Source organism: Sphaerodactylus townsendi, linkage group LG05 (genome assembly GCF_021028975.2).
Source record: "Sphaerodactylus townsendi isolate TG3544 linkage group LG05, MPM_Stown_v2.3, whole genome shotgun sequence".
NCBI classification, from domain to species: domain Eukaryota; kingdom Metazoa; phylum Chordata; class Lepidosauria; order Squamata; family Sphaerodactylidae; genus Sphaerodactylus; species Sphaerodactylus townsendi.
This window is the reverse complement of record NC_059429.1, coordinates 20,640,916-20,664,831: the sequence shown is the minus strand read 5'-3', so window position 1 is coordinate 20,664,831 and position 23,916 is coordinate 20,640,916. Positions and strand designations below refer to the sequence as shown.

General features: G+C 47.1%; 1 protein-coding gene across 2 annotated transcripts in view; it reads left to right on the top strand.

Moving 5' to 3' along the window:
- The window catches only part of SPPL2B (signal peptide peptidase like 2B), a 36,925-nt gene extending 16,018 nt beyond the window's left edge, over positions 1-20,907 (top strand). Inside the window, exons 6-15 of one of the 2 annotated variants that reach the window (XM_048497411.1) lie at positions 534-676; positions 3,458-3,554; positions 3,661-3,777; positions 5,572-5,653; positions 7,455-7,529; positions 10,181-10,243; positions 12,248-12,347; positions 14,069-14,146; positions 16,384-16,544; positions 18,357-20,907. In XM_048497411.1, the coding sequence (XP_048353368.1) occupies positions 534-676; positions 3,458-3,554; positions 3,661-3,777; positions 5,572-5,653; positions 7,455-7,529; positions 10,181-10,243; positions 12,248-12,347; positions 14,069-14,146; positions 16,384-16,544; positions 18,357-18,692 (1,252 nt within the window). In that variant the 3' untranslated portion in view covers positions 18,693-20,907. Of the gene's footprint in view, positions 1-533; positions 677-3,457; positions 3,555-3,660; positions 3,778-5,571; positions 5,654-7,454; positions 7,530-10,180; positions 10,244-12,247; positions 12,348-14,068; positions 14,147-16,383; positions 16,614-18,356 lie in introns of both variants that reach the window. The other variant, XM_048497413.1, reaches the window with a different exon arrangement.
- The last annotated feature ends 3,009 nt before the right edge of the window (positions 20,908-23,916 follow it).

The window sequence follows — 23,916 nt, the reverse complement described above, 5'->3', positions numbered from 1 at the left end:
CTGAGGGAACCAGCATTGTGTTGTGATTGTTAGGCAGTGATGGGAGGATTCTCTCATTGCCGCTTTTCTGTTAACTCTCCAGCCTCTCCAGAGTTTGACTTCATAGTCCCCTGGCTAATGGTCCCTTGACCTTTTGGCTGTGAAGAAGAAGAGTTTAGATTTATATCCCCCCTTTCTCTGCTGTAAGGAGACTCAAAGGGGCTTACAATCTCCTTCCCCCACCCCACCCCCCCCACAACAAATACCCTGTGAAGTGGGTAAGGCTGAGAGAGCTCTGAAAAACTGACTAGCCCAAGGTCACCCAGCTGGCACGTGTTGGAGTGCACAAGCTAATCTGGCTCCCCGATAAGCCTCCACAGCTCAAGTGGCAGAGCGGGGAATCAAACCCGGTTCCTCCAGATTAGTGTGCCCTCTCTTAACCGCGACACCACGCTGGCTCTCTGTGGGCATCAAGACTGATAGGCCGGGATTAGCACCCTGCCTGTGATCTGTTGCTGTAAAAGACTTGACACCTGTTGCTTCTGCTCTTCCAGGAGGTACATGAAGCACAAGCGAGATGACGGGGCTGAGAAGCATGAAGATGAGACGGTGGATGTCAGCCCGGTCATGATCTGCGTGTTCGTGGTCATGTGTTGCTCGATGCTCGTCCTCCTGTATTACTTCTACGACGATCTAGGTATTTAGTGGTAGTCACCACAGTCCGTGGCTTGAATGACAGAAAGCATAAACCCAGTATTCTGTAACTGGGCAAGCCAAAATCTTGCAGAACGGAACGGTCTGCCCATATTGCCTTACGGAGTTGAATATTTGACACACACCACATTTTAAGGGGCTTGTGCGACCAAATCAGACTCGTATCTGCTCGCTGCTATTTGCATGTTCAAAATCAAGCTGAAATGGCAGTCCTGCGCAGGGATTGTACGGCGGAAAGAACCAAGATTCTTTTTTTTTTCATTCATCCCATATCCAATTCCAAAGCCTTTATTGGCATTATAAACTACAGAGTTAGTAGAAAAGTAGAAAAGAGGCATTTATCTACTAACTGAGACATTAAAACATTAAAATGCATTAAAACATTAAATACATTAAATACATTAAAACAATGTTAAACGTTCACAACCACGCCTTGTAAACCGCACACATATAAATTAATTAACCATTACTACTATGTAGACAATGATTGCGCCTGACCAAATAGTGCCTCAAAAAACTTGCAACATTCTCACATACAAGATCACAGGACCCATTGAGTAGAAAGTTCATCACAGATGGTAACCTGACAGCGTTTGAGCTCTCTACCAATGGACAGATGTACATGGAGCGTATAGACTCGTATATTGGACACTCCAATAGTACATGTTGAGCTTTGGCTCGTTTTAATGCTCTACCTAACGCTATGACTCATCCCATATTATTGACGAGCATTAAAACTTGGGGATGGCAAACTGGTAACTGAACTCAGTTTTCCTTGATTAGCTGAACAGGAATTTCACTCCTCATTCGAGAGAGAACTATGGTAACATTCTGTGCTCCCTGACATCTTAGTTAACTAAGGGTGTCACGCCAAGCCATGCGGAAGGAAGAAATGTTGCATGGATTGGTGGTTCTGCAACCTGGCCCTTCATGTAGATACTGGCTTAGAGGTTGCTGGGGCTATGATAGCAGTTCCGTTTTATGCAGGAAAGCTTTCCCCAATACACAGGCCTCATCTGTCAAGGGAAAGCTTCCAAAACCGGAGGCGAGTCCCACAGCCAGCCAAATAAATCCAGCACAAGGTACTTCCACAAGCTGTAATTCAAACTTATTTGCAAGGCTCGGTTTGCAGAGTACCAAAAATAACAGACCTGGAAGCATAGAATAGAATTTTGAGCATGGTTGAAAAGGGCCATATCGGCCATCTAGTCCAACGCCCTGCTCAATGCAGGATCATCCGGCCCTAGAGCATTCCTCAACTTCAGCAGTAGGCATGATACCACTCAAAATCAGACTGTAACGTTGTGAATTTCACAGCGTTCTTCAGTCAAGCGAGCCGATCAAGGTTGTGTTTGTCTTTGGCAACTCTGAAGCCGGCTCTCAGCTGATTGGGGGAACATCTGGGAGTCAGGTTCGGTTACCTGAGCACTTTCCTGTGTCCTAGTCTTGCAGGAAAACTTCAGCGAAAAATCAGAAAACTCATCCTGCCCCCCAGCCTGCAGCAGAATCAGAGAGAAGCAATTCGTTGACCGGCATCTTAACCCTCTGCTTGCCAGCAGGAAGATAAGAGGCCAGTCCATTGTTCCCCCCTGAGCTTTGGGAGGGGGAGAGAGGGCCAGAAGCAATCAGCTTGTCATCTGCTCACCCTTAGTGGGGAGAAGCTGGATGTTAATATTCTCCTCCTCCTTTCTGTTGAGACTGAAGCGGCACTCACAGACGGCCCCTCAAACGACCAGGAAGGCAAGCTGAGCAGGGCATTTTTTAAAAAATTACTGTATTGTTATATATAACAATTTAAATTATTGTTACTGTGTATACTCAAGAATCAGCCGTCCCGAATATAAGTCGAGGCACCTAATTTTACCACAAAAAACTGGGAAAACTTATTTACTTGAGTATAATCCTAGGGTGGGAAATGCAGCAGCTACTGGTAAATTTCAAAAATCAAAATTGATACAAATAAAATTACATTAATTGAGATATCAGTAGGTTAAATGTTTTTGAATATTTATTTCAAAGAAAAACAGTAACTCTGCAAGCCCACCTGGAATAACGGCCAAAGTAACTGGAGAAGACTTTGCCAATATACACTCGAGTGTAAGCCGACCCGTATATACTCGAGCATAAGCCGACCTGAGTATAAGCCAAGGGGGGCTTTTTCAGCATAAAAAATGTGCTGAAAAAGTCGGTTTATACACGAGTATATACGGTATATATAAACAAGTGCAATTAAAATACTGGGGCATTTTTGACCATCCCCAATAGTGTCCCAGGTAATAGTGGAAGAGGTGTTTTGCCCGGAGTCCTGCGTTTAGCCTATGTGCCTGTTCTTTTTTCAGCATTATGAAGCCTTAATGGCCTCTATGGAAAGTGTTGACTTGTGTTAAAAGTATTGCTGACAAGCACTGACCCCTTGTGGTGAAAATGCAAATCTGCATGTTCAGTTTCAGTAGTCTTACATGGGCAGATATCAAAAGCCCTCATTTTCCTTTCCCCCACCCCAGTCATTTTGGGTTTTCTTCTGCTCAGAAATTAACACCTACCTCTCCTAAATATGGCTTCATCTAGGGCATGTGCAGGCCTCATCATATTCTGTAGATTCATTTCAAGCTGCCCCATCTCTCTCCTGTGCATCTGCACACACTATCTACACGCTGGCTTTCCTTTGGAGCAGTTGTGACTTTTATTGCTTGTGGTGGTGGGGGCCAGGAGGTGACTTCCTTCTGCCTCTCTTCTGAGATGTCGCTTCTGCTTCCTCTTTCAGTTTACGGCATCATCGGCATCTTCTGCCTGGCTGCTTCAGTCGGCCTCTACAGCTGCCTCTCTCCGTTTGTCCGGCGGTTCCCTTGGGGGAAATGCAGGTATGCAGCTGTTCCAATTTGTTTGTTATTGTGTGTGCCTCCTCCCAAATGCACCCAAGGCACAATGCTTTGTGCGCCCTGTGATCCCATTCCATTTTGTTTCCAGGGTTCCTGTTAACAACCTGCCGTACTTTCACAAGCGCCCCCAGGTCCGAATGTTGCTCTTGGCTCTCTTCTGCATCGCTGTCAGTGTGGTCTGGGTAGTCTTCCGAAACGAAGATCAGTAAGTCCGAGTCTTCAAACACTGATGCTCTGATTTTTGCCTGTATCCCTTTCGAAGCGGGTGATAAGAACCAGGAAGCTGGTTTTCCCATCCTTCCAATTAAGGCTGAGTTAAATGCTGGCAGCCTGAATAGTCCAGGCGAGCCCAAACTCATCCAAGATCAGGAACCAAGCAGAATCAGCAATAGGACTTGGATGGGAGACCACCAAGGAAGTCCAGGGTTGCTTTCACTTGTGCAGATATTGACAAATTTCCTCTGTCCTGGCCTTGAAAACCCCATGAGGAGTTGCCATGAGTTGGTTGTGTCTTAAAGGCAATTGTTACAACAACAGCCTTTATTGATATGAGACTTTAAAGCGTCATAGCGAAAGAGGAGAGCTTGGCTACCTCCACTGTCGTTTGGCAAAGGCTTATCTGGTGAACCAGATGTGTTTTCACACTCCTACATTCCTGCTGGGTGACCTTGGGCTAGTCACAGTTCTCTCAGAACTCTCTCAGCCATTCCTACCTGTTGTGGGGAGAGGAAGGGAAAGGAATTTGAAAACCCCTTTGAGTTTCCTTACTGGAGAGAAAAGGAGAGTGCAGATCCAAAACTCTCCTCCTCCTCTTCCTCTGCTGTGGGTAAGGAGGTTTGGGCATGAGTTTTTATCATGCCGATATTATGTTAGAAACGCTTCCTTTGTTGCAAGGAGCTGGAAGGAGGCTTCCGCTACTAAAGGGACAGAGCCATAGGAGGGTCTTTCAAGTCATCTTGAAACAGTTATTTTGAAGTTTTGCTTTATCGCCGGCCCTTCTGAGCAAATCATCTTGGAAGCAGTAGGATACAAATGGTATTAATCACTAGGGATGTGGTTTGTAGAAGGCTAACATGGGGATGGTCTTGTCCAGAGTGTTTAGAGTCTGTCAGACCAATCCTGTACAAGTTTCCTCGCTGTATTCAATGGGCCATATTTCCTAGGTAAAAAGGTTATAGGATTTACACTGTATATCATGGTGAGCCAGTGTAGGTTAGTGGCAAACCGAAGGAGCTGCTATAAAAGATCCAAGTCTCTTCTTGGCCACAAACTCATTTGGTGACCTTATGTATCCATCTGTCTCATGATGTCTGACTCCATTTTTATCCTATCCTTCCTCCAAAATGCTCAGGGGTAGCATATATAGTTCTGTCTAGTCCTTGGTTGTATCTTCACAGTGACCCTATAAGGCAGGTTAGGGCGAGACTTGCCCCGGGTCATGTGCTGTGTGGGGACTGGAAGTTAGGCTTCCTCGTTTCTCATCTGACCACTCTACCACCCTGGCTTCCTAAGGGCGAGGCTCCTTTCTTAGCCTCCCTGCCCCCCCTCTGTCTGAAGAACAGGAGTGAAAAGACAGGCCTGCCTTGCAGCAATGTTAAAAATAGATTTGATCAGTGCAGATGTTACACACCTGTGCTTAGAAGTAGGTTAAAATTATGCTAATTGCAAAGATGAGAGATAGGGAGCAGCAACTGAGTCCCCAGAATGTTTGAGTGATGATGGCAGGTGGGTGGTCGGGGGACACAAGGGTAGAAAGGACCTTGACCAACAAAGGGCACATGCAGGTGGGCACAGAGAGTAAAACCACAAAGAGCAGAAGGGGATGTAGACTAAAATGCCCTCAGGGCCAGAGAGCAAGACCTGTAAAGGTCAACAGGTCGCACTTGGAGATCATTGCAAGGCAGGGCAGGTGGGGGAGATGCTCCAGGCCAGGGAGTTGGTCTCAGAGTGAGGCTCTAAAGCTTCTGCCTCCCCTTCAACGTAGCTCTTCTCATTCCAGGTGGGCCTGGGTCCTCCAAGATGCCCTGGGGATCGCCTTCTGCCTTTACATGCTGAAAACCATCCGCTTGCCAACATTCAAGGTATGTCAGGGTGGGCATTGTCGAAAATTGACAGTCAGCATCGCGTTCAAGTTGGAGAGGCCAATATAAATCTTTTCCTGCATAGAAGCAGGAGTCCTGAGAGGAGGCATCCTTTCTCCTTTTCATGGGAAGTGTGTGAATTGTAGCCCTCAGCATATTAGAAAAGTCACTATGTCATCTGATAATAATATGGCCAATAGAACTTTTGTTTTGGGAGAAAATATTCTAGAAATTTATGAGAGTAATCATTCATCAGTGCTTTTTAAACCTATTTTGGATTATTAGAATTTACATAAATAACAGCCATTATTGGTATTTTAAATTTTTTAGAAAATATATGCGTAATTCTGTTTCCTCTCTTAATCTTTAGAGATAATTATAACTATGAATTTATTCAGTTTTCTTTTTCTGTCTCTTCTTATCTCTCTCTCTCTCTCTCTCTCTCTCACTCTCTCTGTATGTGTGTGTGTGTGTGTGTGTGTATATATATATATATATACACACACACACACACACACATATATACATATACATATACATACATATATATATACACACACATATATATATATGCACACACACAAATATACACACACAGACATATGTACCCTGTTTCCCCGAATATAAGACATCCCTTAAAAATAAGACATAGTAGAGGTTTTGCTGAAGTGTGAAATATAAGGCATCCCCCGGAAGTAAGACATAGCAAAGTTTTTGTTTGGAAGCATGCCCGACAAACAGAACACAGAAAAATTAGACATCCCCTGAAAATAAGACAGCGTATCTTTGGGAGCAAAAATTAATATAAGACACTGTCTTATATTCGGGGAAACACGGTATATACATATATATACATACATATACACACATATACATGCATACACATACATACATATATATACATTTACATACACACACACACACATACACACACACATATATATAACAAAAAAGTCTTTCAAGTGTGTGACATGGAAGAATGCACGCTGCTTCTTGGAAGAAACTAAATTAAAAAACTAATTGCAGCCAAACGCTTGCTAACCTATGTCTTAAAGTGGCACATCCATACGGGTCGACCCATGTGGACGTGCCACTTTAAGACGTAGGTTAGCAAGCATTTGGCTGCAGTTAGTTTTTTAATTTAGTTTCTTCGTTGCATCTACCCCATTATGTTACTATGGCGCTTCTTGGAAGAAGCATTCCCTCTGGTATGAATGAGCAGGGAAAGGTGTCTCCCATGGAAGCCAGAGTTATTCTTAGAGTTATTCTGTCCTGAAGCGTCATTTGCCACCCGCAGTCTTTTTTTAACAAGTGCCTGAGTTGAAAACACTTCTCTCTTTATAAAACGTCCACTGCCTGATTAATTGGGGGTGCTTTTTTTCCAGTTGATCTGAAGGTTTTCAACTGATGACTTAGTGCTCAGCTCTTGTGGCCCTTTCTTACATGCCCAGGGAAATGTAAATTGCTAGTTTGGGGTCAGGAAGGAATTTTCCTCTTGGCCACATCGGCCAGGGATCGTGGAGATTCCCCCCCCCCCCCCCATCTTCTGGGCATAGAGCAGGGGTCACTGGGGGAGGCGGGGGGGGGGGGGTAGCTGTGAATTTCCTGCATTCTTCAGGGGATTGAGTTGGATAACCCCTGAGGTCCCTCCCAGCTCTATGTTTCTGAATGGCACAAGTCTAGAAATTATCACTTTCTGACACTCGTTCAGAATCCGACATGGGGAAGTAGTATTGATCTATGGCTTTTGGGTATCCTTTTAATAAGAAACACAATGTGATTCTTGTCTCTCTCCCTCTAGGGCTGTACATTGCTCCTCTTAGTCCTGTTTGTTTATGATGTCTTCTTCGTGTTCATTACACCATATTTCACAGAGGTACGTGGTGTTTGCCCTGGGGTTCCCTTGACTTTTTAGACATATGTTCTGGATTGTGCAGGGTTTTCCAGTTCCATGTCCTTGTGTTATCAGTTTTCAGCAGGTACGTTGAAAGTGACTGACGGGGATCAGCGAGTTGTTGTTCGTGTCAAAATGAGGAAAAGTTTTTTTGGGCGTCTTAGTTGATAGTTCCGTGGGAATGTCAACTCAATGCATGGCAGCTGTGAAAAAGGCAAGCTCTGTGCTGGGGATAATTAGGAAAGGAATTGATCATGAAACTGCAAAGATTGTCATGCCCTTATATAATTCAGTGGTGTGACTGCACTTGGAGTACTGTGTTCAGTTCTGGTCGCCACATCTCAAAAAGGATATCGAAGAGATAGAAAAAGTGCAGAGAAGGGCAACGAGGATGATTGAGGGATTGGAGCAGCAGTGGCGTAGGAGGTTAAAAGCTCGTGCATCTAATCTGGAGGAACCGGGTTTGATTCTCCGCTCTGCCGCCTGAGCTGTGGAGGCTTATCTGGGGAATTCAGATTAGCCTGTACACTCCTACACATGCCACCTGGGTGACCTTGGGCTAGTCACAGCTTCTCGGAGCTCTCTCAGCCCCACCTACCTCACAGGGTGTTTGTTGTGAGGGGGGAAGGGCAAGGAGATTGTAAGCCCCTTCGAGTCTCCTACAGGAGAGAAAGGGGGGATATAAATCCAAACTCTTCTTCTTCTTCCTTATGAGGAGAGGCTGCAGCGTTTGGGACTCTTTAGTTTGGAGAGGAGATGTCTGAGTGGGGATATGATTGAAGTCCATAAAATTATGCACGGGGTAGAAAATGTTGACAGAGATAAATTTTTCTCTCTTTCTCACAATACTAAAACCAGGGGGCATCCATTAAAAATGCTGGGGGGGAAGAATTAGGATTAATAAAAGGAAACATTTCTTCACGCAACGTGTGATTGGTGTTTGGAATATGTTGCCACAGGAGGTGGTGATGGCCACTAACCTGGATAGCTTTAAAAGGGGCTTGGACAGATTTATGGAGAAGTCGATCTATGGCTACCAATCTTGGTCCTCCTTGATCTGAGATTGCAAATGCCTTAGCAGACCAGGTGCTCGGAAGCAGCAGCAGCAGAAGGCCATTGCTTTCACCTCCTGCATGTGAGCTCCCAAAGGCACCTGGTGGGTCACTGCGAGTAGCAGAGTGCTGGACTAGATGGATTCTGGTCTGATCCAGCAGGCTGTTTCTTATGTTCTTAAGGTTTCTCTTTTTCTCCCTGCCCGCACAGGAATTGGCAGTGTGTTTAATTCATTTCTTGCAGCAGCCCTCAGCCCTCAGTTGCATACTCAGGTCTGGCTGAGTATGACAAAACTGTTGGGTTTCTCTATATTTGTAGCTATTGAGAGGGGAGAGCTGAGCAGGATGCTGATCCCAAGGGCAACGCAAGGCCAGACGATCTTGCACTCCCTGCAAACTCTGTATCAATATCCAAACGTTACCGTGACGTACTTTGCACGCACCTTCAGGCAATCTAATGCAGGCAGGAGGGCAGCGGGTCAGACTCAAAGGAAAGGAAATGTCACGCTTTGATTCTTCCCCCTTTGAGGTTTGGCCCGGCGGCGCCCCCAGCCCTTATGATACTGCATTGGTTGACCTGAACTGCGGCAGGCACCAAAAATACCCCGTGCATGCCCAGTTGCACATTTTATCCCATTATCCTTGATTCTTTGATGCCAGTTTCAATTAGGCTCACTTTGCCCAAAGTGATCTTTATTAACGTAAGGACGTTGCAAAGTTGAATACTGTGTGTGTGTGTGTGTGTGTGTGTGTGTGTGTGTGTGTGTGTGTGTGTGTGTGTGTGTGTGTGTGTGTGTGTGTGTGTGTGTGTGTGTGTGTGTGTGTGTGTGTGTGTGTGTGTGTGTGTGTGTGTGTGTGTGTGTGTGTGTGTGTGTGTGTGTGTGTGTGTGTGTGTAAGGGAAGGGTGCTTCACTGCAAACAAACAGAGCCATCTTTTCCTGGCACTGTATAGCTGTCCCTCCTGAGGGAAGTAGGGGATTGCTGTGCTTGTCCTTCAGGGAAGAAAAGGAGGATGACGGGGGGGGGGGGTGAAAGTGCTGGGGAGGGATGGACTTCCAAACCAGGAGGGATTCTTGACACTAGACCAGGGGTGTCCAAATCTGACATTCCAGATGTTCCAGTTGGCCGTGCTGGCAGGGGCCGATGGGAATCGTAGTCCATGAACATCTGGGGTGCCAGAGTTGGACACCCTTGCTGTAGAAAGTTGCATGCGAGGGGTTTGTATGGCCCCCTCTGCATAATGCACTTTCAATCCACTTCCACAATTGTTTGCAAGTGGATTTGGCTCTTCCGCACAGTAAAATCCAGCTGCCAAGTGCATTGAAAGAGGATGGAAAGTGCATTATTCTGCATGTGTGGAAGGGGCCTGAGAGTCTCTTTTCCAAGACTGATGGTCCTGGCATCTTCTGAGTCTTTCCCCAAGGCTCTCTTGTCGATTTCATTTCTGCAGCTTACAGGAAAGGAGCCCCTGCTTGCTTCACCCTCCTCCTGCTCGTCCCTGGTCCTATAAAGGCTACGAGGCTGAAATTATATTTTCTTTAAAAAATGAACTGACTGGTGACACCTTTCCATTTCTTTCAGACTGGGGAGAGCATCATGGTGGAGGTGGCAGCTGGCCCGACCGACTCGGCCACTCACGAGAAGGTGGGGCTTGGCGGTTTTCAAATAATGGTCCCAGGCCAGGTGGGGTAGAGGTGGGGCAGGTTACTGGTCTCCATCAGGGGTTCAAAGCAATTCCGCTCACTTCCTAAACCAGTGTGGTGTAGTGGTTAAGAGCAGGTGGATTCTAATCTGGAGAACCGGGTTTAGTTCCCCACTCCTCCACCTGGGCGGCGGAGGTTTATCTGGTGAACCAGATGCATTTCCACACTCCTACATTCCTGCTGGGTGACCTTGGGCTAGCCACAGTTCTTCAGAACTCTCTCAGCCCCACCTACCTCACAAGGTGTCTGTTGTGGGGAGAGGAAGGGAAAGGAGCTTGAAAGCCACCTTGAGTCTCCTTACAGGAGAGAAAGGTGGGATATAAATCCAAACTCTTCTTCTAACCACACCTTCCATCAAAGAGCAGGGCAGACTGCTCTCTCGCTCAGATGGGGAACTTTCTTTTTAATTCTTTGTATTCTCCCAACACGGCTTGAACCTTTCTCTTCTCCTCCATTTTATCCTCATGGCAAACCTGTGAGGTAGGCAAGGCTGGGAATTGTGGATCTTGCCTGAGGTCACCCAGTGATCTTCCACGACAGAGTGGAGATTCACGCCTGGGGCTCCCCGATTCTAGTTTGATACTCTAACCACAGCAACAGACCCGCTGTTCTGGGCTGTGCCGCTGCAGGCAGTGGCAGAGAAGACGGCTGCATTACCAGGCGCCTCCTGAGGAGTGCTGGGAAGTCAGTTGCATAGCTGTGGGGGGTGAGGTGAAGTAAAGTTGCAGAAGCGGCAGCCGACACCTGGCAGTGTTGTTGTCAGTCCTGGGCAGGTGGAGTTTTGCAACCCATCGGGCAGGTTTGCAGCTAGTATGCAGGAGCTATATCAGCTGCTGTACCACATCCCCATTTTCAGAAGCTATAGCTGGGCTTTTGTTCCGTACCTGCTACGGCAGCTCTACTGAGGTGCTCTGTGGCATACCTGGGCCTGCTTGGAACTGGTGCTGCCTTGGCATGTGCTTGCGCAGCTGTGTCGACAGAGCCTGGACAGTCTTCTAGTAGCCTTCCCAAACCCAGAAGCATTAAATCTTAGAGATGACTGTCAGGCACTGGGGGATTAGACATCTTTCTTACTGGGTCACCTGTCTACAGCTACTGAACATGATAGCTATGTGGAACCTCAATATTCTGTCTCTGGAGCAGGGTAGTAGCAGGGCAGGGCTTTGTGCCTTGCTTGGGGGCTTCCTGGAGACATCTGGGCAGCCAGTATAGGCAACAGAATGTGGGCACAGCTGGATCCCCTATCCCCAGGTCTGGACCCCCTACCCCCAGGTCTGATCCAGCAGGTATCTTACATTCTGATCTGAACAAGATTAAACTTGTTCTTGAAGGAAAGGAGGAGAAGAGGTCTACGTAGTGGTGTTGGAAAAGGCCATCAAGTCGCAGCCATCTTATAGTGACCCTGTAGAGCAGAAGTGTCCAACTCTGGCGTGTCAGATGTTCATGGACTACAGTTCCCATCACCTTCTGCTGAGCGGGGGCTGATGGGAATTGTAGTCCATGAACATCTGAAGCGCCAGAGTTGGACACCCCTGCTGTAGAGTTTTCGTGGCTAGAGATGAGCAGAGATGGTTAGCCACTGTCTGACTCTGTGTAGCAGCCCTGGATTTCCTTGATGGTCTCCCATCCAAGAACTAACTAGGGCCAACCCTGCTGAGCCTCTGATGAGATTGGGCTAGCCAGGGCCTTTCCATCTACATAGTAGCTCAATGGAATCTCCATGTTCAGGAGTTGCCTGACTCTGAATGCCATTTGCTAAGGAGACAGGGTGAAACAGAGAGTGTTTTTGTGGTGGATCCTATGGATCCAACTCATTACCTTCACACTCTGCTTGTGGATGTCCTGGAGACAACTGATTGTCAACTTGGGAAATAACAATGAGTAAAAAACTGTGAAGGCATGTGACTTCACTAGGAACCGCTTGTTTTATCTTTATCTTCCAAAGCTCCCAATGGTGCTGAAGGTCCCGAGGCTTAATTTCTCGCCACTGGCGCTCTGTGACAGGCCGTTCTCCCTTCTCGGATTCGGGGACATTCTAGTTCCAGGTACATTCTCTTCTTTTGACTTCGCTTCTGGACTTGGTTGCCGTTGGGATTCCTGCCTCATCTCTGGTTACTTGCATCTGGTGCCCGTTCTTGGCTTCTGTTTCCTGCTGTTTCTCAGAGCTGCTGAGATTTTAACTTATTAACAATTGGCCATGCTGGCAGGGGCTGATGGGATTTGTAGTCCATGAACATCTGGAGAGCCGCAGGTTGCAGACCCCTGATCTACATCCAGCAGCTTCATGTGTGCAAAAATTTTCAGTGATACTTTTTGGCTTTTAGAGCTGTCTTTTGGAGGCTTGCAAAGTGTTCCCTGTTCAGTTCAGGCATCTCAGTTCACGCTGCCGGAAAGACTCATCTCTGCCTGAAGTCTTGGAGCGCAGCTGCCAGTCAAATGAAATAAATGCCAAGAACTAGGTCTGTAGATGTTTACAATCTGGATTAGAGGCATAGAGTCTGTAATATAATGTAGAAAATCCACAAGCTGGTCACTTTCCGTTGTTATCACTGGCTTCAAACAAAATCTTTGGAGGCTTGTGGTGTTTTCAGTGGGACTCAAACATCCACACAGTAAACTACTCCCACCATTCAGCAGGGACTGAATGCAAAACAGACTGAAAAAGACTGAGTGTGAGAAGCGCTGTCCCTGCTGACTGATGGAAGTAGTTTACTGTGAGGACATTCGAGTCCCCTTGAAAACACCACAAACCTCCAAAGGTTTGTTGGAAGCCAGTAATAATACCGGGAACTTGTGCTTGTGGATTTTCTGTATTATATCAGAGCCTCTTTGTTACATTAAGCTGAACAATTCAGACGTTATATTTATCTATAGAACTGGTTCTTGGAATCCATTACCAGTCTTAAGAGAATTGTTGATTTTAGAATTTTGCATGAAGCTCATATGTTGAGCCCTATTGCACATTTTGCAAATAATAGTAGTTTGGCAAATGTGCAAGAGTATTCAGTCAATTGAACTGCTAGCCGCATTTGTGCGATCGCGTTTACTGTTCCAGATTTAGCTGCGCAACCTTCCCCCAATACACTTTTTGTGTTTTTTTGAAATGTCTTTATTGTTTAAAAAGATAGAAGTTACAAAATTAAAAAAGAGAGAGAAAAGGAGAGAAAGAGAGGAGCAAGGTTGGTTCTCTTCACATCTCACTTTATAAATCAGGTTACAAACATTTTGCTTCCCATATTTTAACAGTTGTTAATTAAACTAAAGAATAAAACCAACCTCCATTCTTTCTCCTTGTCCAACTATATTACTGTTTGTATGACCTCTCTTACAACTCTGCTAACTGAAAATTAACTTCATCATTAACAGAGGTAGCACTAACTGTTCTTGATCAACTGAAACTTATCTCCAGTCCCTGTTATCTTGTTTCAACTAAATTCCTTAATTATCTTAATCTATAATAATCTTCAGATAATCTAAGTAATCTAACGTATATACAGTACAATTAATCTATGTTTTAGTAATCAATTGGGAGGAACACTTTTTGTATTTGATGATATAAGGAAATCAGGCTGAGCAAGATAGACCAGGGGTCATAGTGTGTAGAAAGCAGCTTCGTGTGCGCAAGACTTGAGCGGTATACAGGGACAGCCTTCTAGCAGAATGGTTCACAGCTTGGACTTTGGGTCGCTATCAGGTAGAACTTGGGGTGATCTCTGTGTGCTTTAACAATTTCCGTGTGCTATCTGTGGTCTCTTTCCTCCCTTAGGACTCTTGGTAGCATACTGCCACCGGTTCGACATCCAAGTCCAATCATCCAGAGTGTACTTTGTTGCCTGCACAACAGGTAAGTTTTGTTCCTCCTGGCACACTGCCAGCTTTCTAAAAGCAGTGATCCGTTCCTATCACATCAATTTTCTTTTGGCTCGTTGCTCCTTTTCGGCCATCACACAATTAAAAGCGATTTCTCTCCCTCTCCTTTCCCTGCCTATTGTGTCATGCTTAGCCAAGCTCCTTGCTTCTCTGAGCCAAAAAATGAAAGTTCTTTGAACACAGATTGAATTACAGCAAACTTGTATTGGCACAGTCATAGGTGCGCGGGGCCTTTTTTATTAATGTCATATCTAATTCTGAACTGGCCACTGGAACGTAGATCAAAAAATCCTCATATTGAGGCCAAAGACAGGCCGGGGATGGGGGGGGTTTCTACAAGACTACGGGAGAACCACAGTTTGCATGTCAATATGAAAATTAAAAAAATATGCTTTCTGTTTAACCCCGCCCCAATTACAGAAGCAATAACTGCTTCTTTTAAGAAAACTGAGAACTGAGCGACTGTTTTGGGGGGTTGAAATCAACTTTGTAGAGGATTCCAAGCCTCAGTATCAGCACAGGGGAAGCGACGGGAAAGGAAGAAACAGATTTTAAAAGGTAAAAGAGAGGAAGAAAGGAAGGTAGAACTGACAGGGAGAGGAGTAAAAAAGTTAAGCGGAGGAACCAAAAAAGGTAAGTGAGTACGAGAGGGCAGAGGAAGAAACAGAAAAAGGTTGGTGGACGGGAGTGAAGGAAAGGGAGGGGCCCCAGACACTGTCTGGGGGAAAGGGAGAGAAAATAGGGCAGGGGTCTGCAACCTGCGACTCTACAGTTATTCATGGACTACAATTCCCATCAGCCCCTGCCACCATGGCCGATTGGCCGTGCTGGCTGGGGCTGATGGGAATTGTAGTCCATACCATCTGGAGTGCCAAAGGTTCGCCACCACGGCCTTAGGCCAATCGGTTGGCTTAGCCCAGGGGGTCTGCAACCTGCGGCTCTCCAGATGTTCATGGACTACAACTCCCATCATTGTAGTCCATAAACATCTGGAGAGCCGCAGGTTGCAGACCCTGGGCTTAGCCCTACCTCAGAGGGTTAATGTGGGAGGGGGAGGAAGCTGTACGCTGTCCTCGGTGTTATTCGGTAAAAAGACGAGACAAAAATGAGACAGGCAGGGTAAGAACCATGTTGGAGAGGGGAGTGCCCTTGGAGGCAATTCTCTGTGTGCTTCCCCCTCCTCCTTTTGACATTGGGCAAGGAATTAATTACTTCAAAGGCAGCCCTTGTGCATTCGCGGCCTTTTGGAAACAGCTGCTCAGCTTGCGCATCTGAAGGCCAGGTTCTTCTTTTGCCCGCCACAGCAGTGTCAGGTCTAGGATTCATTCAGTGACAGACACTGGGATTTATCAGGAAGTAGTCTTTATTGGAAAGAACACTGAACCCCTGGCTTTTGCAAAGTCAGTTCTAAATCACACACTTGCTGCCCATAGCTTTATTACTTCTGTTGATCACTCCTCCCCTTGCCCAACCGACGTAAAGTAACTGCGGAAAAAGAAGAGTTGGAAAATGACAGTTCCTTCCCAAGGCCTTTGGAAAGATAAAGAGCCATCTGGCTCCACTCCCTTCACAGAGAGGCCCAGAGATGCCACTATTATCTGCGTTGCAAGCACAGTGAGAAAGGAAGCATGAAAGGGGAGATTCATCAACCCAGGGAGAGGCCCCCACGCACATTAAGCACACACTGACAAGCAGCTTCTTGGATGTGATTTTGCAGCTCTAATGTTCAGGAACATACACCGTGTGTGAAAGCATCAGTGGCGTATCTGCCTAGGGACAAGGGGTACCCCTTGTCCCCGGGCGCCACTCTTCTGGTCACGTGGGGGGCGCAAAATTGGCCCCCCACGTGACCAGGAAGTCCTGCTGTCTCGTCGTTTTCGCGCGCCTCGACCCTGTCCGAGGCACGCAAAAATGACGAAACAGCAGGACTTCCTGCTGCCTCCAAGCCCCCTCAACCCCGCCCTGGACTCCTCCCTCCCTTCCTCCCCCCCTGCCAGCTGGGTCGAGGGCAGTGTGGGCAGAGCCGAGGTGGGCAGGGCAGGGGCAGAGCCTGGGGGGCGTCCTGGAGACAATTTGTCTCTGGGCGCCATTTACCCCTGGTACGCCTCTGGAAAGCATCCTTCCAGCCGTCTGAAAGAAGCGCGGTTGGTGGGACAGGATACGCCCCCGATCCAGAGAAAGACTCACCGTGTCTCTTTTTCTCTGCTGCAGCCTACGGCATCGGCCTCCTGGTGACCTTCGTGGCCCTGGCGCTGATGCAGAAAGGCCAGCCGGCCCTCCTCTACCTCGTGCCGTGCACCCTCCTCACTAGCCTCGTCGTGGCCCTGTGGCGCAGGGAGCTGGGCATGTTCTGGACGGGCAGTGGCTTTGCGGTGAATACCAGTTTGCTATGAGTGTCTTCGAGAAATGCTAATTTTAGAAACCCCGTAACTAGAATTACAGTTGAGTAACACTATTGTTAGCATTATTATTTTTTGTAAAAAAAGAAAAAAAGGAAGCTTCTATGCTGCCTTTTCTTTAGCCCCCGACCCCCACAGGGCTCATTTGCTCAGTCTTTGGAGGAACCAGCTATCCCCTCCCTTCGGGATTTTGCATTTATGGCCTGTGAAATTTCAAATCACGAATCGCTGCTCCCTTAATGTGAAAAATATACCGGAGGGAAGGAAATAGTTACCTTGCCCAACAAAGGCCCCTTCCGCGCGGGCGGAATAGCACACTTCCAGTCCACTTTAGTGCGCTTTGTAGCTGTGCGGAAGAGCAAAATCCACCTGCAAACAATTGTGAAAGTGGATTGAAAGTGCGTTATTCTGCACGTGCAGAAGGGGCCAAATAGATGAAATGGGTTGGGTGGGGGAGTAGACAGACGAACACAGCGTTGGGACTTGGTCTGTCTTGCATTCTCTGTGGGTTGAACATCAGCTGCGGCAAGCATCTAAGGGACACATTCTGTAGCCACTGTACTGCGGAGTGTATTCTCTGGCCTGGGCAAATAGAGTCCTTCCTTGGCCTCTCTCTTGGGTTGTCAGGGGGCTGGAAGGCGTGTGTGGATTGCCAGTTGCCCTTCATACACTGTGTTGTATTTCCCTAACCTGGGGACTGCAGTATTGTTGGCTGCCAGGAAAGATTATTCAGGCCTTGGGCCAGGGTGGAGAGTGTGTGTGGAAGGCATGCTGCTGCCAGCAAGGGAGGTCCAGCATTTCTCTAGGCAGGGGTGGCCAACTTATGGCACTCCAGAGGTTCATGGACTGCAATTCCCATGGACTGCTGGCAGGGGCTGATGGGAATTGCGGTCCATGAACATCTGGAGTGCCACAGGTTGGCCGCCCCTGCTCTAGGGCAAGGGTTCCAAACCTTCTTGAGCTGGTGGGCGCATTTGGAATTCGGACACAGCATTTGGTAGCAGACAGACAATGTGGTGAACTGGTTAAGAGTGGCGGACTCTAATCTGGGGAACTGGTACACCACTTTTCCCTGAAAACCCTACAGGATCGCCTTAAGACAATTGTGAGTTGATTGGCACACACACACACACACAAATATCCACAGCAAAATGGCTGCCACTAAATGTCTGCCCTAGGAGCAGTCACAAAATGATTGCTGCAGCTTCATAACACGGTGTGGATCGTTGTCTTTTAAAAAAATCTGCACAGCCAATAAGAAGCCTTGCTGGGCAAAAGCCTTACCTGGCTTCATCCACTTCCCCAAAACACTTCATGGGGGCCAGAAAAGGGGTCAGTGGGTGCTATGGCACCCATGAGCACTACGTTGGGGACCTCTACTCTAGTGGAAGTGGGTGTGTGTGCAGCATCTAGGACTGTGTCGGCGAACCTTTGGCACTCCAGATGTTACGGACTACAATTCCCATCAGCCCCTGCCAGCATGGCCAATTGGCCATTCTAGCAGGGGCTGATGGGAATTGTAGTCCATAACATCTGGAGTGCCAAAGGTTCGCCACCACTGATCTAGGATCAGGGTGTGGTCTGCAGTCCACTGAGTATTGAAATTGCACAGCACAGTTGGTTTTACAGTTGCTACGGATAAAAAACGCCTTCCCTCCCTTTGCCCCCTTCTGGTCCAGGGTGTATTTGGATTTGACGCCCCTGAGGTAGAACTTGAACAGTAGCGTGCGTCCAAAGCAACTGCAGCCGCCTTTCTCCTAACGCGGTTTGTTCTTACGCATGCAGAAAGAGCTACCTCATCCTCCCTTGGTGATCTCCCCCGTCAGCTGCCCCAAGCCCTCGAAGGAGGGGAATCCGTTGGTGTCTCAGCCCGAAGCAGACGGGAAAATGACCAACCCCACCCTCCACGCCGAAGAGCCAGACAACGCCCCGTCGTGCAGTGGCGAGCCGTCGGCCTCCTCCCCAGGGACGAAGGAGCAGACGGAGTCCAATGAACAGGCGGATCAGCCGGTCCCCCCCACGCCATGTATAGAAGAACAGACTGCTCAGGAGGACGGTACTCCCAAAAGCAAGAACCTCCCGGCAGAACCAAGTCAGTCTGAACCAAGTCAGTCTGACTAGGAATGCCGGTTCCTCCCCGCCCAATCTCTTCCACCTGTTTTTCCCTCTCCCTCCATCACGGACTAACTCAGACGAAAACCAAGGACTGGTTTGGTCACACTGGCATTTAGCACAGAAGCACGTCGCCTCCAATCTGATCACCCGGTGCCAGGAAATCTCTGTTTCGGAGTTCAAGACACAGATTATCTCTCACAACTCCCCCCCCCCCCCGCTCCTCCCCCCCGAATATGGTGCTTAACGAAGAAGGTTCTGGTAGGACTTCAGCCGTCGCTTAGAACACGCCAGTTAGCGGATGCCTTTGTTTTCCCTTCCCTGTTTCATAACGCTGGGGTAGCATTATAACATACTTTTTTAAACAAAACGTAGAGCAGTTATTATTTTCGCTTAGGCGTTGGCTGTGATATTATTGCTTTAAGCCGTAGAGTTAGGGCGAGCAAGAAGAAAGAGATGTTGGGCGTAAATCCTCCTGACCCGTAGGTGTTTCCTGTTCTTTAAAAATCACTCTTTCCCCCCCTTCTTCTGGGGAGGTTTAGTTTCATGTGTCTTGAGTGCCCCCTTTTTTCTGCAGTTTAAGCACAAATGGGTTGGAGGATGAGCCGGCTTCTGGAAAGAATTTGACCAAGGCAAAGGGGTTCCGTGCCCAGTTGTATCTGTGCCGGGATCGGATGCCGGAGATACACAAGTAGTGAGGTCAGATCGTACGCTGTTACGGGAAGGGCCCGTTCGTTATCATGGCATTTAATAGACAGATCTGTTCTACTTTAGAAGGCCAGCTTCCCTCCTCTCCTCCCCTTCACTGACTTAGAAAGTTGATGGTGGTAACGTTTGCAGGAGTCCTTTCTCTGGTGATATTTTTATGATCCTCTTGTTTTCGAACTGGGCAATAGGCTTGTTCAGCAGGAGAGAGGTTTGCTTCCTGTGCCCAACTTGGCTCCATGAGCTGCTGCGCCTCTTCTTAGCAAGCAAGACAGGCAGGAGTGATGGCAGCGGCTGCTGTTGTGAGTGAAGTCGACCTTTGCAGCCTCTTCAAGGGGAGACATGCGGCAGTCAGATCCCTTGAAAACCGGGCAAGTTCCTGAGTTCTCAACCAAGATTTCTTGGGGGAGCCACTGTTAACTTAAGCGGTGGGGGGGCGGGGGGGAGGTTTTTGTATCACATCTCCACCATCCGGGCTCTTCCTTGCAAGTCTATGTCTATTTCACCACGGGACAAGTTGCTTTGAATTTAACCCTCTTTCCTGGTCGCTTGGTAAGCCTGGACCAAATGTCTTGCATTGATGTCTGCTGAGATTCAGGACATTTTGATTGGAGTTCTTTTTTTTCCGAGTCACTTGGAAAAACAGCCAAACAGCAGCTTGAGACCTTGAAGTGGACATTTTGACGGTGGTTTATTTTAAAAGGGGCTGATCTTGAACATGGTGCGGTGTGGGGGCAGGGAAGGGTTTTTCCGTTCAGTTCGTACCCACCCTTAAAAGAGACGGGTTAAGGCCGCCTCTGTGGGATTGGAAAAGGTGAAGAACTGGGAATGCTTTGACCTGCCATGCTGCTGCCCCTCATGGCATTTTAAAATTACTTTACCATGGTGCAGGCATCCACAGATCCGACCCACGGAAGCCATCGCATGTGGTTTGACCGTCGATGTCAGGCAAGTGACCCATCTCAAGTAGGAGTGGGGCGGAGCGGGGCATGTGAGTTTCCCTAGACCTCTATAGTACAGGTCTTCCCGAGTCTGCCGCCACTGTGGGTCTTTGTGCATCCCTCTACATCATTGTGTTGTGTGTCCACGTACTCTCGTTTTTCTTTTCCAGACTGTAGCACTGTAATCTGTGTATAAAGGTTCACCAGCTGCCGCCGACTTTGTCTGGTGACGCTACCAACTCCCGTCTGCCGGGTTGCCTTGGCTCAAGAGCCAAACTAGAGAGCTTGCCCTGGGAGGTGTTTTTCCTAGGCCTCAGCCCAGAAGAGAAAGCGAACCCTTTTTTCGGGCCCGGCCTCGCTCTTGGGCGGAACATGGTGGATGGTAAACGGAACCAGCTGTCGCTTGAGCAGAATGACGGACGCTTGTCTTAGACACTACAGGATTTATGCCTTAATTTAAGCCATTTTATAAATACTGTATATGAAACTTTCATTTTACAAAAACAGGTTAAACAATAAACTTGACCAAAAAAAGACACAGGTTACTCAGACTGTGAGGCCAGAATGTGGTTTTGAAATTGGTCGTTTTATCTTTGTTCTGTTTTTTTTTTCCCCCCCCCTGGAATCTTTTTTTCTATTTGGGGCCTCAAATCTCAGACTTCTGGAGTGGGGGTGGGGATCAGTGCAAGTTGTTCTAGGCCAGAGGTTCTCGACCTGGGGGTCGGGACCCCTTTGGGGGTTGAATGACCCTTTCACGGGGTCGCCTGAGACTCTCTGCATCAGTGTTCTCCATTTGTAAAATGGATAAATGTTAGGGTTGGGGGTCACCACAACATGAGGAACTGCATTAAAGGGTCGCGGCATTAGGAAGGTTGAGGACCACTGTTCTAGGCAGTTGAAGGTGTGTGTTGGACATCCTAGAATAAGGGAGCACTGCTAATCAAACCTTGTGGGCTTCATTCTTCCTTTTTCCAAATGTGGCTACAAAACACCACACGTGGGAAGGAAAAAGCAGCTTTGACGCCAGCAGTGTCAAGCCTTTCAGTTGATATAATATCCTAACTTCACTGTTGAATAACTTAACTCCTTTGGGCTGGGTACTTTGGGATTTCCTGCACAGTGGCCAGGAGGACAGAAAATACAGTTCTGGTGCCGTATGCTTCAGAAATCACAGCACTATGATTTGTGTCATTTGAAGGTTGGTTCTATGTCCCTGCCCCCAGTAGTGATCTATCCTTGTCTTTTGAGAGCAATCTGCTTTTATGTTCCCAAGGTCACCTTGGGTTTCCCGCCAGCAAGGAAGCCAAATGTTTACAACTCCAAGAAACTTCAGGCCAGCAAGAACTCCAAGAGCGCAACCAAATGCTGCATGAGTTTTGACATAGCTGGCTACGTTGGCTGCTTGGCCCAAATTCAATGTGCTCGTCGTTCTTGCCCTGCTTGGTTTCCCAAGATCTAAGGAGATTGGACTAGCCGGGGCCAGCTCCCACATACTCTCTCTAAATTGATCCTCGCACAAGCTCAGTCAAATTGTGTATAGACGATTGGGTAGGGTAGAAGAAAGGGACACACATTTTGGGGGAAACTGAAATATAAAGAACACTTTCTTATCAAGCCTAAGTTTATGTTACTACTTCAACAATTTAAAACACATCATTTAGAGCTTAGCATATATTCTTGTACCATTTGGCATGTTTATTACATTTCAAATTATAAATGCATTGGTTTTCTACACTCAGAATTGGCAATATACCCAAATAATAGAGAGAGATACAAGCTACTGCACCTTAGCACATATACCTTTTTGCCATCTTAGATGGAGGGGTAGGGGTGGGGGATAATGTAAACAAAAAGCACAAATTGTATGCAGACAAAAGAAAGTATATTATTTGGGCAATATTTCCATACAATACTGGTGTGTGGATACTGAATTAAACTTTAGAACACTGAAAACCCTGCACTCTTTAATAGTGTATTATACACATTAATTGTGGACAAAATTGTCCTCGTTTAAACAAATATATCCTTAAAATCCTAAGTGCCTCTCCATGGGAGTGATTATTTTCTCATGCCAAAGATTCTTATGTAGCAGTAGTCACATATATTTAGTGTTAAGTAAAACCTTATATTAAAAGCATTTCAAAAGATGGATACATCACAACAGGTTCCCCCAAAATTCCAGTTTTTCTATTTGAAAAAACAGAGAGATCTTATTTAAAGTTCTCTAGTTCTCTCTCCGACCACCCCTTTTGCCCCCATAACATTTGGCCGGGGGCGGGGGGGAGTGGAGGGGGTATTTTTAAAACACCAGATTTTAGTTTTCTAACCCGTTCCAGTTTATACAATGTACAAGTTTAAACACATAATATGCTTAATAAAAATGCTTTTTAAAAGGTGAGAAGTGAGCCGTTCTAGTTTCAAAATCCCATAGAATCTGCTCAGTGGACACCTGACGCTATATCTGTAAAGTATGCCTCTTTTGGGAGGTTTGCCAAACTGCAGCCCAAAGGAGAGGATGCTAAAAATTCAGTAAGATATTTGTTCATCTAATGATTGTCCGCTAGGTTCTGCACAGAATGCAAAACCTAGTAGCCTAGAAGGACTGCATTCCATATTAGATGGGTATGCAAAATTAACATGTATGAAATTGGGGCAGGGAATATACTAGGGTGAAAGACATATAGGTAAGAAAACCATTGTTGCAGAAGGGATTAGTACTGAAGGTAGAGCCAGGTATGTTATAGTAGCTAGGACCAAGAGAAACCTAATCCTACTCCCATACTTAAAATAAACCTCATAGTACATTCAACAGGACAGTATGTTGATTCTTCCCATTCCCCACCCACCCCTTTTGTTGACTCCTCAGGGCAGAGACTAGAATTATCAACTCCAATTTGGGCAGTTCCTGATTGTTTGGGAGAGAAGCTTCCTGTGGAGGGCAGGGTTTAGGGACAAGAGAACCTTAGTGGGATAAAATTCCATAGAGCAGGGGTGTCCAACTCTGGTGCTTCAGATGTTCATGGACTACAATTCCCATCAGCCCCTGCTGACATGGCCTGGGGCTGATGGGAATTGTAGTCCATGAACATCTGAAGTGCCAGAATTGGACACCCTGCCATAGAGTCTACCCGCCAAGGCAGCCATTTTCTCGGAGGGAACTGACCTCTACAGCCTGGAAATCAGTTGTAATTCCAAGAGATTTCGAGAGCCCATGAGGAGGTTGGCAACACTAGATCTGTCAGATGCCTCCTGCTAACTGGCATAAGGGAAAAGGAGCAGCAGTGGCGTAGGAGGTTAAGAGCTCGTGTATCGAATCTGGAGGAACCGGGTTTGATTCCCAGCTCTGCCACCTGAGCTGTGGAGGCTTCTCTGGGGAATTCAGATTAGCCTGTGCACTCCCACACACGCCAGCTGGGTGACCTTGGGCTAGTCACAGCTTCTCGGAGCTCTCTCAGCCCCACCCACCTCACAGGGTGTTTGTTGTGAGGGGGGAAGGGCAAGGAGATTGTAAGCCCCTTTGAGTCTCCTACAGGAGAGAAAGGGGGGATATAAATCCAAACTACTACTACTACTACTACTACTACTAC